The following is a 15,558-nucleotide window of genomic DNA, read 5'->3' as shown; positions in this document are numbered from 1 at the left end:
AGAAAGGAAAATATTTTTAAAGCCATATTTTATTGCAATATTGGTCCCAGTCAGATAAGGTGTGCCCTTGGAGCTGTAAAGATGTTCCTTTTTAGTGAAATGGATAAACATTGTTTTCCTTATAAAATGATGGATGTAAACTCTCCCTGAGGTACACTGGCGTTTATACAATACCTGAGTGTTAAAATGCAACAAAAGGACAAACATTAACAAAAATATGCTTGTAAATACACCACACAAGCAGTAGTGAATCACAATGAAGAAAGGCATGCAGTCAGTTCCAGCCTAAAAATTGAGTGAAAGCCCCTACTCAAAGGCAATTCACATGTGAAACTTGTATGCTCATAGATGCAATCATACAAGGCATCTCGTTTTTCACTAAGTATGTTTTCAGCAAGACTGCATACTTTGCATTGAGGCAGGAAGTGCAGACACAAAATAAATTCTGCATCTTATCGATATAAAAGGGACATTTTAGGTGATTTGCTGCACTGTGTTTTTTGCAGAGTACAGCAGCCCTACATTTTCATTACATTTTGCAAAGATTTAGAGGCATTTCCTTTTGTCTAGATAAAAGGTGCTCTCAAATAGTTTGCTTGTATTTCCCGCTCAGAGCAGCATCACTATCATTTCTGACATACAACAGCAAGAAGTGAAATCGAAACAACTTAGGAAACGAGACACTGCAACTTGTTTTTCATTACAGAAAGGCTCTTTGAAGCACAGTATATATGGGAGTTAAAAAAAAAAAAACAAATGGTTTGCAAGGCATTGCACTTTACAGCATTATAGTTCTTGCTGGCTAGCATCGCTACACGTCTTCTCTGTTTTTGTGTTTTTTAAATGAATATTGGACAGCAGATCAAATACTAATCTACAGAGCCTACTCTACAACATACTGCAGTAGGTGAAGTTCATATTAATGACTCCTTCAAAATATACGGAGAACTGCATTTTTCACACACAACATGCAGCTTCTTATGGGTCTGTTGTGAATGAGTAAGGAAGTGAAAATGTTTAGAGATTGAGTGTTATTATCCCAACCACTTTATGCAGAATGATAAACACACATATAAAGCTGTGTGACCTAAATGAACTTTGCCAATTGTAGGAGCTTCTAAATCTTTGCTTCAGGCAAGTTCTGTGCAATGCTGACAGCATAGGACTGCCCGATATATAACGTCCAGATTACGGCCACATAAAACACTACCAAATATAGCTCTTTTGCACATCTGGCATTAGTGTGAAATTGCATGTTAGGCAAAATGCTGTAGCAAACCAGAGCTGTTTGCATGCCATTACGCAAGTAGTAACCATAATACAAGGATGTATATTCCTTGTAGGGGCGTTCAACACAATTCTCAAGCTGCTACTGCCTGAAGACACTGATGCCAATTGGCACATATAAAAACAAAATGAGTTTGAGTAAAACTTGCATTAACGAGTTCAGCATTGAAGCTGTCGCCACAGGCATTCCAGTTGAGCTCCATAGGAGTATTGCACAGGAATTGCTGAAGATTCATTATTACTAATTTTAGCTTTTGTAGCATATGCACTATGTCTTTGGTGATTTGACACACTATATATTCATTTTTTTCTCCATCTGCTGTATATGGGTCACCTTCTCTGGCTTAACATAGTATCAAATAGGAGCAGAATGCAAATTTTGCATCAGGAGTGAGAATTTCATATTAAACTGGAAAGGATACCTACTAGACAATAAAGATATGCCAATAGCTGTACCGACCTTCATATTTCCCTTTTTCCAAGGTAACACATACTGAGCCTTTGAACGTCTTTCTAGATATAAAATAGGTGCAAACTAGTTTCTGAGTTATACTTCGATTCAAAGCAAAAAGCTAAATTGGGGCATGAAAAGTCTCTTGTTAGCATGTTTTAGTGATATCTTCATAATTTTGCTAACATATCTCTAAACAGAGTTGTACCTGTTTATGAGCTGGGAAACACGTTTTTTTTTTTCCTACATTGAGCATCTGTTATGATCAGTGCTTGATGCTGTTGTAGTGATATCCCCACATCCCCACTTTAGCCTATTACAGTCTGTAGAATGACCAATAATGTGGTTTTAGCTATTCACGTCATTTACATTTTTGTAACAACCAATATTGGCAGCTGCATACAGCTGAAGCTCAAAATGGATGCTTAGTCCCACTTCTCTAGTCTTTAAGACTCCTCTTTGATAGGCCTCTATGTATCACACTTTGCCTGCCCATTTGAACAGTGTACTACAAAGTGCAGACCAAACCAATATGTGCTTGATAAAATTTTGATAAAATTTTTTTTTAAGCTGGCAGGTGGTGTTTAATCGTATAGACTACTACTCATTCACATAAAGAATTATATCCTTAGTCTGAGCTGTGCAACCATTAAACTTCATTATTATCTGGGTCACCGGTAAAATCTCGTTACAAGAGACATGGTTATAAGAGACACTTGAAAATGGTCTGGTTGGTTTCCCTATGTTTGCCATGTAAACAACATTGCATACAAGAGACATGGTTACAAGATACACTCTGTTACTGAGGACAACTTTTGCAGGTCCCTAAAGTAACTTCTTCACCGTTTATAAGAGACACAACCCAGGTATGCCTATGTGCATGCTCAGCTGATTCGTACCAACTCACATGTGTGGCAGTTTTGATTCCCTTAACTAAAGTATGTTCTATATCAGTGTCCTTTTTTGTTGCAATATATCGGGAACTGAGGAGGAGTGCCTCCTCTTGACTGGGAAGTAAAAATGTCCCTGTTGTTTCAGCCGCACAGGAATGTGATGACGGTGGCTGAAACAATAAGAATATTTTGACTTCCCAGTCAAGAGGAGGCAGTCCTTCTCGGTTCCCGATATATTGCAACAAAAAGGGACACTGATATGGAACATACTTTAGTTAAGGAAATCTAAACTGCTGCGCATACGAGATAGTAATAATTTTTGGTTAACAAGAGACATCTTTTTTGGGTCCTTGAGTGTCTCTTGTAACGAGGTTTAACTGCATCATACTCGAGATGTCAGCTAAGGCTCCTAGGCACCATGCTCAAATTTTCTGCAAATTATGCTGAACTATAGCTACAGCTTTGCGAAGGATGTGTTCAATATCAACAATGGCATTGTTGCTGAATGCTGGCACATCGTTGAGGCTTGTGTTTGCTCCCAGAGAAACAGTGGCTGTGAGAACCACACCCTGCGATTCCAAAAGTCGTTCGAGAGAGTCGTTCCCCTTCTGGTCACTCTGCATGGCAAAAAAGACCACAAATGTCACTAGATGCATTGTTTCACATCTCAGTACATCCAAGTACACCGGTCATTCAAGAAATCTTTCTTCAGTAGAAGGTAGTAAGATGCAGCTGATAATGGTGGCTTGGCAGTGTAGTCCCACGATCAATGCATCAGCGCCATAAGTGGCATTGACGGCATAATATGATACAACATGGAAAAACAGCAGTTTCTAACTATAAGCCATTATAACAAGGCATTTGTGTTACACTGCTGAGCAGTAAACAAAATCAATTTTGAAATCTGACCATACCAATCAAGCTAGAGGCATTGATATCCTTGAGCTTACAATTTGGTCTGATGCTTAGCTTTTATTTAGGTTAGGTTAACAGTGGACCACTTTCTGCCACAGAGGAATTTGTGTGGCATTTACTGCAAACTTGAGTTGTATCTGACTGTATTTGATTTGTCTTGAATTGGCTTGATAACAGCTCCAGGTAATATGGCATCTCATCATTAGTGTTTAGTTTATAGTTGGCCACTATACAGGGTGTTTCATTTTACCTATTTTACCTATTTTTTAAAAATAGGAAAATTAAGTTTTATTGTCGATTCTTCTTTTAGCTGTTGTATTAAGAGTAGAGAAAAATCAGGAGCACTAAAGCATACTAATTAGCTTAATAATTAACTAAGATTAACTAATTAACTTTTTCTTTATACCAGCTAGAAGCTACTTTCAAATTGCAACAGTGAGCTACCAGTGTGAGAATGCCAAATGGTATTTTAAACGACAAGAAACGTGCATTTCTTAAAGACTGCAGCACTGGCAATTCTGGCCACTTTCGACGCGCAGAAACGAAACCTAGCAGACGAAGCGCGGAATTGTACGCGCCCACGAGTGACGCAGTCGTGACGTCGCCGGGCGAATCAAGGCGGCTGCTGCCGCTCGTGAAATACTCGTCTGGCGCTGCGTTATCACATCCAGTGGTGCGATATCTGTGCATGTACTGCTTTTCTTTTTATTTCACCCTCTGGGAGCCAAAGCTTGTATCAAGAGGGAGGGCTGATTTGCCCATACCATCAGCGCTACGCTCGCACCATGACAAGCTTCGCCCGCAATGCGTTGGTGATATCTCAAGATCCTACCAGACCATGACGCAGCTCCAGGCGCGTATTTCGCGGGCGGCAGCGGCCGCCTCCAGACGGCTGGTTTCTCTCGGTGACGTCACGGCTGCGTCACTCATGGGCGTGCATAAGTGCGCGCCTCGACTGCTAGGTTTCGTTTTCGTGCGTCGAAAGCGGCCAGAATTGCCAGCGCTGCAGTCCTTAAGAAATGCGCGTTTCTTGTCGTTTAAAATACTATTTGGCATTCTCACACCGGTAGCTCACTGTTGCAATTTGAAAGCAGCTCCTAGCTGGTATAAATAAAAAGTTAATTAGGTAATCTTAGTTAATTATTAAGCTAATTAGTACCCTTTAAGGCTCCTGATTTTTCTCTACTCTTAATACAACAGCTAAAAGAAGAATCTACAATAAAACTTAATTTTCCTATTTTTAAAAAATAGGTAAAATCTTAGATGAAGCACCCTGTATATGCAGACCAAAAAGGTGGAAAGTGGCAATTTTAGAAGCTAAGAGTGTAGTTTAACACTGCTGGCACCTTCAGTTCCATGGCAACACTGTGTACATTAAAAATGATCTGCAAGCTAAAACAGACACTTGATGACGCCTTGGCACATGCACTCAATGAATTGCACAACTAGCACAGGCATCCAGTCCAGTGATCTTGAATTTTTTTAGAGCGCAGCTCTTTGGCATCCGTTCCTGGGTTTCGCGTCGGCGTCGGCCTCGTAACCAGCTCCGCCCCCCTTTCATCCCCCCAGCGCTAGCAGCGACCGACTGATACCGCTGGATGCCGCTGACGCCGCTAGAGAGTCAAGATAACGTGACTGCATAGAACACCGTCGCCGCCATGCAGAAAGAGGAGGGGAGGGTCCCCCTCCCCCCTCCCCTGTTCCTGTGTGGCGGATAGGGTGCTCTTCAGTTGCCGACGCGCCGGTTATTTCACGTAGGCCCCGGCACGTCGACAAATACGTGACCACTTTCCCATGGCTAGACCTGGTTCTTGGCGCTGCGGAAGCGAGGGTATCATATTGTTTGCGTCGGCATCGGCGGCGTTGTCCCTGAAACCAACTCCGCAGCTGGGGTTGACTCACTATCGGCGTCAGCAGCATCAGTCAGTCGCTGCTATCTCTTCCCTCCTCTCTTTATCGCGTTGTCCACTTGCTGCGCGCGCTTCTGCCCTCATCGTTTGCCGCTGGGTGTACACGCCGCCCCCCTTCTTCCTGCGAGTCTCCGGTTGTCAAAGCGCCGGCTCGAACTTAATTCCTTTCTTCGCTCCTCCTCCAATGCAACCCCTGTGCGGTGGCAATCAGAGAGCCAGATCGGTGGCGGCGGATCTGTATATGTGCACCGCCCGAGCCGAAATTGCCGCTGCCGTTCACCACTGCGAAATTATCTGCCAGTTCTTTCTGAGCCATGAGCGAGACGACCGGTGGAAGTCCTCCGTCTGCTGCTGCTGCTGCTGCTAAACGAGCTGCCAGAGCAGAGGCCCAGCGCCGTCGCCGCCAGAATCCAGAGCAGTAAGCGAGGCTGAAGCAGAAGCTCATCGCCGCCGTCGAGAAGACCCTGCCGTTCGCACCGCCGAAGCGGAGGCTCATCGCCACCGTCGAGAGCAACCAGGTGTATGCGAGGCTGAAGCAGAAGCTCATCGCCGCCGCCGAGAAGGGAGTCTTTGTTAAAAAAATACGTGTGAAAAATAAAAAAAAAAATTCTGTGATAGCGCATACATGTGTTGCTCGATTTCTTTGCCTCAATCTATCGAAAAGGTGAAACAGCTTATTTGCTGCGCTCAAATTTCGCATTAGGAAGTAACGTAATCGTCGGTAATTTTTTTATAACAGATCAGATGTACAGGTCACTCCTTTACGAAAAGGAACAACCAGTTTGCACAAAAAAGCCAATCTTAAGGTTATTTCTCTGCTAAAGTTGAAAATTACTATTATAGGCCAATTATTAGATCAGGAAGAGAGCTAGTTAGAAAACAAAGAAAAAAAAATTGTGCTTGTAACACATAATTATGGAGCAACCATTAACTGAATGCCAAAACTTTTTCCCTTTCATATTGGAGGGACCTATACTTGCAGTGCAGGATGCTAAAGCCATTATGATACTACTAATTTCATTATTTGTTGAACTCACATTGCTTGTGATTACCTTCACAGCTACTCCCCATGGTGGCAGGTAAAGGGCACTAGTGAGTGAATTTGCATCGCTACTGGCCACAAGCACCACATCAAGGTCTTGCACCTGCATCACCTGCAAAAACATTTTGCAGTGAAAATGCTGCCAATACAATACCTATATAAAGAGCATGGAGCCAGATGCAATGGCACCATCCTGAAATTAAAAGGAAACCTCTAGAAGAGTCACTTAAGTAGAACTTTCTTTTCCATTTCTGTTTGTGAAATGCAGTAACAGTTATGTTCAGGCATATATTAGAGCAACATTCTTGGGTGATAGTACCGTACACTATGACCCAGTTGTTCGGACAGGAACCAGAAAAAGAGCACACCTGTTCCTTTAGTGACAATCCACTGTAATCAATGTCTATGACCTTGGCAAAGCTGGAGATGACCTTGGCAACTGCGTGTCTAACATCCAGTGGTGCATCTATTCTGCAGAGCATAAAAAAAAATAAAAATTCGAGTCTGCAATATGAGCGTTTGTCACTGAAAGAACTGGACTAGGAAGTGGAATCTTCTGCAGATGATTGCATATTTATACTTGCATGTGCGAAACAGGAAGAGCCAACCCAATCCTTAGTTGTCGTTTGGGATCTGGCTTTGGGTCATGAACTGCCAGTGTCTCCCTGATTCTCTTGAGATATGCAGGAAGTGCACTGGCTGCTTCTTGGTCACTCAACTTTGGCACCTGCACAGAATTATACGCTTTGAGTGAAGGAGATGCACCAACGAGGGAGGTGTGCAGATTTACCTCGAAGTAGGCTTTCTTAAAGCACAAAGTCTTGTTGACAGCTGACAAACGCTTGTCAAGGGGCAATATGCTACATCCTCTTGCTACTGCCTAGAATTCAGATGAAGGTAAATATAGAAACTGCACAGGAAGAAACACTGAAAGAATGGCAAACACTTCTACATGCTATCCCAAGCATGCATTATCCCTTAGATGGCAAGTAGAACTTGCCTGTGTCAACTGATTCTTCAAATGGCGTGATTCGAGGAAAAAGTCTGTCTCCCAGTCTATTGCCTGAAAAATACAAGTGCTCGTTTGTCATAACTTCATAAAATGTAGCTGTTGAATGAATGAAAAATTGCTGTGATTTAACTTGAAAATAAATTTGAGATAAATTTAAAACGATCTGAATAAATGCAAGCGCTGGACGCATGCCCGAACATGCGCTGATCTACTTTTGTAGCAATATATGCAAATAAGCATATTAAATCTCTTGGTTTTGAGAGAAGGCGCCGACCTTGGGAGGTTCATTTCGTGCGCTGGAAAAAAAGAATTTCTCTAGAGTTCACCACTCTTACACAGGGCTGTGGTTTTTCACATACCGCACATCTCAAAGTATACCACTTTTCTGAGGTCAATGTTGCACTTACACCACCATCCGCATGTTCGATTGCTGGCAGGACTACTACTTGATCGTCTTTAGTTTCTGGTGATGCATCTGGGCCAAAGGCAACGAAGAGTGGCATGGATGTGTCTCGAATAAATGTCCCGGTTTGCTGCTTCTCCTTGAATTTTAAGAAGTAGCCTTTCTCGAAAACTTGGTCGCACAATACAGAGTCCATCACCGTCTTGGGGTCGCCATCCGTAACTTCCCATGCCAGTCCCAGCTTCTCACACGTGACGGTGCTCGAGACAGTGCTGTGAGCTTTCAAGCGGTGGCTACCAACATCAAATTCGAGATCGCTGACCTCGCATGGACTATTATTGATCGACGATGAACTCCGGCGATACCATGAGTTGCCGGCATAAGCGACACTGTTGATCGTAAGCACTGAAAGCATCGTTATTGTGCATAGTACCTTCCGCTTAGCCTGATGCATTCTAGAGAGGCATTTGCGCCGAATGAAAGAAAATTCTCTGTTACCTTCCTTTGTCGAACGAGAGCTTCGGTTAAGCTAGAAAGAAAGGTAGTATCGCGTTCGTCTCGATTTTCAGCGGTTACTCACTGTCTGAATTAGACTTTTGTTTAAACTTGATGCCCCGCATTACAGAAGATTATCCCGACATTCATTGAATCAACACAGCAATCGTAACAAAAACAAACAAGCGCGCTCACGCACATAACTCAGTTTGAAGACGCTTGCCCAGATGGCAGCACGAGCGGCTATTGCGATATCGATTACGACTACCACAACAAATGAGCACTGACAGTTGAGGAATTGAGTAAGCAAAAAAGCTAGCCACCTGCAGCTTATTGTTATAAAAGTAGCGGCAAGTTTGGCTAGTTGGTGTACGCATCTTGCAAGTGGGCTTGTAGGTCTACCTACCGGTCTACCACCTGCCTGCCCCAAAACTAAAGAAACAAGCGAAAAAAAAAAATACAGAACATGAAACGTTGGTCTGATTAAAGGGTCTGATATCGTGCTGGTAAGGTCGTTCAACAGATTCAGCTGCTGCGTGCAAACGAACAAGCCCAAGAAAGCACGCGAAATTGTCACAGTTGTGTTGGTTGTGCCCGCTGTCCGCGGCTGGCTCTCACGCAACTCTGTTTTGAACCTCCCGCCACACAACCTGCCGCGTTACTCATTTTTTTTTTTTTTTTTTTTTTCCATGCGCTCGTTCAGCTGTTGCGACAGCAGAGCAGTCACGCTAGCGCCGATCTTTCACCTCATCTGGTGCCACGCACGCACCCAGAAGCAAGTGATTGAGAACGTTTATCGTAAACTGCTGCGAGTGAGCAAGCGACATCCAACATCCAACTACTCCAAGACACACGCACACTGATCAACCAATCACAGCGTTCCACGGAACACCGCCTTATTTGTGTTTTTACGTTTTCAGAGCCGGCTTCGGCGGTCGGCGATCAGTTGTATGAGAGAGGCCCCCAGCTCGGTCTGTGTCCTCAGCACCGAAAGTGACGGTCGGAGGCTCTCGTGGAAGGAATCTTTGCTTGCGCGGTTTGCTGGAAAGAATCTTTCCAGGTGCTACAAAATGAACATTGTCATCGGAACGCTGGGCCTTCTGGCCCTCATCACGATGGTGTGGTCTGCCGAAGAAAAAGTGAAGGGTCCAAAAGTTACGGACAAGGTGAGGTCTGCTGTGCTGCCAACGTGTGAACTCTGATAAGCATATTCAACACTAATCGCTTTGATTACGTGACGTATCGCGCGTTGTTAATGACTACTGACTCACAGAGTATCACGGCATTTTTTCTTTAGCTCCCATTCGTACCTGGGAAAGGTAGCAGCGAGTGCAAAACTGACTGTGTGAATGCTGCGTGCACACTTGCAGGTGTACTTCGACATTTCGATAGGAGGCGAACCAGCCGGGCGGATCGAAATCGGCCTCTTCGGCAAGACCGTGCCGAAAACAGTCCAGAATTTCAAGGAGCTATGCACAAAACATTTGACTGAGGTGAGTCCTCTCTGGGGTTTCTCTTTACTATTTATTCGAACTTGTTGCGTGATTTCCTAATTATTGATTTCTTGCAGAAATCAAGTGATGGTAGCCTAGTTGGTTACAAAGGTAGCAAGTTCCACCGTGTTATTTCGGATTTCATGATCCAAGGCGGGGACTTCACAAAAGGAGATGGCACTGGAGGTAAGATTGTATTGTGTGGCTGCCGCGTTGGGCGCCGCACAACTACCTTAAAATGTTTAACCTTGAACTCCAGCAGTGAATCTACAAGCAGGACAAAGCTCCATTCTGCTAAAAAAATATGAACATATATAACTCACCATATATAATAGACAGCATAAAAAATGGGTTGTTCTTTTTGCAGGGGTGGAAGTGCTGCTCCGATTGCTTCATTCTGCTCCAAACCGCTTTCCCTGCTCCATCCTGCTCCATCCTGCTCCAAAATGCAGTATTGCTCCAAAACTTCTCCAGACTGGCTATTTTGATGTTCCGCCATCAAATTTAGCGGAACACGGGAACAATGTCATTGCACCTGTGCCAAAGATATAACGCATCTTGCACTGGGCTTAATACAAATGAAATTTTTGCAAGGGAAGGAAGCATGGAGCATAATAAATATTTGTTCGCAAGTAAATTTAGTATGAGCCATCGACGATTGGCGATAATTGCAAAAAACAAAATGTACTGTGCATGTGATGTAGCACCCCCTCTCAGCCTTTTGAATCGCCGGTGGAGAGAAGCGAGATCAGCATGCGAAGCAGGTAGCGCAAACTACTGTGAGCGGTTAGGAAGAAAACTTTACCCGACTGCAAAAATTGCATGAGTTATTCTAATAGTTCTGCTGTAAGAACAAACAGGTATTTCACCATCGAGCCACTTTGTCACTGGCAACCTTGCCAGGCATACAGCAAACAAAACCATACTTCGCCAAGCTTGTCGAGGCGCATTATTGTGGTCTGAAGGCACCTTTTTTGCAGACGAAATATTCATGTGCTCAGGAATTTATCAGCCGAGGCATAGGATCGAAAGGGACCATGTAATACCCCATATCTGAGGGCTCTGAGAGTATTCTAAATAAGGAAAATAAAGTAGATATGCACAAGCTAGGGAGCAGGAATGTCATGCCCATTAATCTGAACTCCAAATTAGTATTGCTGCGAAAGCACATCGAAGTGGTAGACTTGATATTTCAATCTATCAAGTCAAAATCAGTAAACGCATTAGGTGAGACTAGATGTTCAATTACAAAGCGCACCAGCATGCGTTACGTTTGCTGCTAGTGTTTTCCAAGTTTTTGCTAAGGTTGGCCTGTGTTATATATTATATATCTTTACATGGGGGAGGGGGGGGGGGCTTTGGCCATTTGTCTTTTCATAAATGAGTGGGAGGTTGGAAAGGCATTGAACTTGCATAAAAAGGAATCAGATTGGAGATTTTGTATTTCAGAAAAAGAAAACTGCAATTATCAAAAGTGTTTGACCTTAGAAACATGCTTCAAAACATAACTGAAATGCTTCAAAACTCTTATTTTGTTGCTCCAAAGCTGCTCCAAAATGCTCGAGCCCGCTTCCACCAGTTTTTGGTTTTTGTGGCACATTGCTCATTTATGACCAGCAGGATATCACAATGAGTGCATGAAAATGCTTGTATTGAAGCTATTGGTCAAGCAGTTGTGTTCATGAAGTTGGGTCAGAAGCTCCAGCTTGATGCTCGTTATTTGCATAATACTGCTACACAGGGGTGCAGATGTGAGCAACAGCACTGATGGCATCATTGTTTGTTGCAGTGCACACTGATATTCAGTGTAAGGTAGGCTAAAATAATCTTTGCGGCATTTCATCCTGACACTTTAACGACTTATAAGTTGGGCTTCATTGAAGGGCGTCTCTAGTGATTCGAACTAAGGTGGTGAGGAAAATAAAGAGGGAGGAAGAAAGGAAGCGGCCTGAGGCATGCTTTGTACATTATTTTATATGAAGTGGAGAAATCATTCTTAAAGGAGGAATTTTACTCAAGTTATAATTTATGGTATATACCTGTGAAACCCTACGCTTTGCCCGTGTGCGCAGTGGCATATGGCACATTTTAAATTTTGGCAGAACAGCTCAGTAATGCCCTCCCCTCCCTATCCCTGTGAGACCACCCTTGCTTAAGTCCTGGCTCCTGGCTAGTACTGACATCTGCAGCAATACATCTTTAATAAATGTCCACCAGCTACTGTCACATATGAACTAGCTGTATCCATGGTTATAAGTGCAGGTCTAGCAGGACATTAGGCCATGACTCAAGTGAATAAAAATATGGGGCAGCACGGTCCTTAGCAGGAGTGGAGGAAAGCTATAGCATTTTGGATCAGTTCGGGGAGCAGTAATAAAGCCATTTTGGAGTAGGTTTGGAGCATTCAAGTTATGTTCTGAAGCTAGGGTCAAACATTTTTAGTAATTCCAATTTGCTGACATACAAAAAAATAATTTCATTACGATGCTCTGCCGACTACGCATGCATTTCTGGCAAGACAGACAAAACGTGTACAGTTGCTTAAAGTAACATAACTGACTTGAGCAACAATTAGGAATGAACTAGCAGCAAACGGATTGCTTTCTTCTACACATCACAGCTGAACGTCCAAGTTTGGCTAAAAGCTTTTGACTTTACAGATTCAAATATGGAGTCTACCACTTTGTTACCCTTAACTTGAGGGTAGCAGCCACTAGTTTGAAGTTCACATTAATGAGCAGCACATTTCTGCTCTCTATCTTGCTCACATCCTTATTTAAACTATGTCTGTGCTAATAAATTTCTGGGCACTGGTCAGTGGCATCTTCTGGGAGGACAGAGAGCACTGAAGGGTAGCCTTCTCTCCTTCAGATTCTTTACCTTATGGGCCTCTGCTAGTGGGTCATGTTTTTGTTTGAGCAATGCTGGGGCTTCCTTAATTTCAACACATTGGTGACAGGCCTGTATTGCTTTGCAACATCCTTGAGAATATTTGTGTTGATTGCCACCTTAGTAGTGTCTCCCTTACAATGCTTCACACTTTTGTCTGATGTTGGCCTGACATGTTTTTAATTGACAAAGAGGCTCAAATGTGAATTGCCTGCCTTTTTTTCACAGTAGAACCTTTAGAACAACTCGCATAGTTATTTGTAGCCATACATGTTTAGTAATGGCTTGTGGTAGTTAATTGTGTCTACTACATTCACTGCTCTCGCTATTCTCACCACCTGCAATTCAAAAAAGCTAGGATAAGGTACTATGTCATGTGCACAGAGCATTTTTTCACAATTAATTCCCTTCAGTTGCTTGTGGCTCTATATAAATTTACTTGTGAACAAACACTATGCTCTATGCTTTCCTAGTTTATGAAAATTTTACATGTATTAGACCCCCAATGCAAGACACGTTATACTTCTGCCACCGGTGTGCTGGCATCATTATATGGCAGCCCCCATAGCGTGTAACGCAACACATAACATGACATATCCCTGCTTCAGTGCTTACGATTGCTTTATTGAATCGCATCGGATTGAATTTTTTGTAGGCAATACCATTAACGGCTCACTGTGTGGACAAAAACATGACTCGCTAAATTTGTCGGCAAACATTGGAAAGACAAGAGGCACCCAATTTGGAGTAGTTTTGGAGCAATATTACGTTGGGAGCAAAATGGAGCAGCACTTGTACCCCTGCCTTTGTTTACACACATATCGAAACCATTAACTTGTTCATTTATAGCACAGTTTCAATGCGAAATTCTTGCTGTGCACAGAGGGAGTAAAATGTAGATCTAACAAGTTACTGTTGGTTTGCTATTTCTGCTGCATATACTGTGCAGTAAGTAGGTTGACTCTGGAAAGAATGAGTAGGCTGGTTCTTATTCTTTTTAAGACTGACTAGTATTTAAATTCTGGGAACAGGAATTTTTTCTCGCTGTATGAAAAGACAATGCAATCTACACATGCAGCATGTAGACATAGTAACTTCTAGTTTTGATACAATGTTACTGCTCCAGTGCATAATAATAATAAAAAAAGTATGCCTATAGGAGACTGGATTGACAGTGTTGAAGTTGATGTGCAAGGAAACATCAACCAAGAAGCCTTGTAGTACTACTGCTTTGCACAAGAACAAAACGTTTACTCACAAAGTTTGATCTGGTAGACTGGACTTATGCAGTGCTACAACCTGCTTGCTTTGAGTGCATTGTAACACACATTTCTTTTGTGATATCCAGGAAGGAGCATCTTTGGTGAGCGCTTCCCTGACGAGAACTTCAAGCTCAAGCACTATGGTGCTGGCTGGCTATCGATGGCCAATGCTGGCAAAGACACAAATGGGTCACAGTTCTTCATTACGTGCAAGAAGACCACCTGGCTGGATGGGAAGCATGTTGTATTTGGCAAAGTCATCAAGGGAATGGTGAGCATAAAGCATAGCAAATGAACAGTTATTTCGATTGCACGATGGCTAAATGAATTGGATCGTCGAGGAACAGATTACTAGTTCAGACCAACACCATTGTTCTTGCTCAGTTCTGAAAAGTTTTGAAACTGGCACAAAGGAGAAGAGCACTACAATGGATAGAACAGTATTTTTGCTTTTTTCTTTTGGAGGGGAGAGAAAAAATTTTATTAAGGAGAAATCTGTTTTAGTTGCCTATTCAGTGTTTTGTAGCTGGCTTTGTGACAGTGTTTTTTTTTTTTTTTAATTTGTGTAGTATTCAGCAATTCAGTACAATTTCAGCAATACAGTAATGTGTTGCCACATTTGCTGTATTGTTGGTTTTACAGTGAAGAAAAAAAAAGTCTTATATAAGGACACCAGTGCTGCAGCTTGGAAATATGGGTGAAAAAGTTACCAGTGTTGCCAGGTTCTTGTCTGAAAGCTCCCCTGTAATGTTGAGGGATCAGGAAGTAAAATGAGAAGTGACAGGTTAATGTACTACAAGGCTTGTCTGGCATACAATGGCCTTTCAATAGTTTAAGGCACCTTGTTACACACATTAGTCTTTCACTGTCATGCATATTTTTGACCTTTTGGGTGCACACAATTGCTGCATTTAGCTTTTCCTTTCAGAGCAATGCATAGATATTGAATTAATTTGCTGTTGACTATTAACAAAGTTGGGACAAACAAAATAATCTTGTGTAGCAGCTAGTACATGTGTACTTCTCACATTTGTAAAATTTCTCAGCAACAAGGCATCATGATTTCGTGTCACTCGGGAAGACTTGCATGACAGTAACAGGTTCTCTTGGACATTATTCCACTGCATTCATACGCAGAGATTTTTGTGTGGATGCACGATGTCATCTACATGTGGTCGTTTGTTTCCCGTTGTGCAGGAGGTTGTGCGCAAGGTGGAGAAGATGTCAACGGACAGTCGAGACAGGCCAACAAAGGACGTTGTGATTACAGACTCTGGTGTGCTCACTGTGGAAATTCCTTTTCCCACAGCTCGTGCTGATGCCACTGATTAAGGTTGAGGCACCAGGAGGAGAGTGCACCATCACCTCACGCTCATTTAATATGCATTCCTTTTTGTACTACAGAATGGTATTGTGATCCGGCATTGACATTTCTGCTTACCCTCAAAATGCAGTGTAAATAAAAGTTACTTTGTTAATCATGTGTATTTTGGTTTCTCCCTTCAT

At 42.6% G+C, this 15,558-nt stretch overlaps 2 protein-coding genes across 2 annotated transcripts; one reads left to right on the top strand and one right to left on the bottom strand.

The window, feature by feature from the left end:
* Positions 1–27: 27 nt before the first annotated feature.
* On the bottom strand, positions 28–8,629 carry LOC146198803 (uncharacterized). The gene is made up of 7 exons (XM_084594287.1): positions 7,918–8,629; positions 7,495–7,561; positions 7,289–7,374; positions 7,083–7,225; positions 6,867–6,969; positions 6,494–6,610; positions 28–3,248 (listed from the first exon to the last, which is right to left on the bottom strand). Exons 1-7 carry the CDS (start codon positions 8,365–8,367, stop codon positions 3,054–3,056), a joined length of 1,161 nt encoding a protein of 386 aa, XP_084450413.1. The 5' UTR covers positions 8,368–8,629; the 3' UTR covers positions 28–3,053.
* A 517-nt stretch (positions 8,630–9,146) lies between these two features.
* On the top strand, positions 9,147–15,539 carry LOC146198802 (peptidyl-prolyl cis-trans isomerase B). The gene is made up of 5 exons (XM_084594285.1): positions 9,147–9,574; positions 9,779–9,901; positions 9,979–10,087; positions 14,139–14,323; positions 15,250–15,539. The coding sequence occupies exons 1-5, from the start codon at positions 9,359–9,361 to the stop codon at positions 15,382–15,384; spliced, it is 768 nt and encodes a 255-aa protein (XP_084450411.1). The 5' UTR covers positions 9,147–9,358; the 3' UTR covers positions 15,385–15,539.
* The last annotated feature ends 19 nt before the right edge of the window (positions 15,540–15,558 follow it).

This window comes from Amblyomma maculatum, chromosome 2 (assembly GCF_055883805.1).
Source record: "Amblyomma maculatum isolate TAMU_Amacu chromosome 2, ASM5588380v1, whole genome shotgun sequence".
Classification (NCBI taxonomy): domain Eukaryota; kingdom Metazoa; phylum Arthropoda; class Arachnida; order Ixodida; family Ixodidae; genus Amblyomma; species Amblyomma maculatum.
The sequence above is the reverse complement of the archived record's forward strand: the minus strand, read 5'-3'. Positions and strand labels throughout refer to the sequence as shown.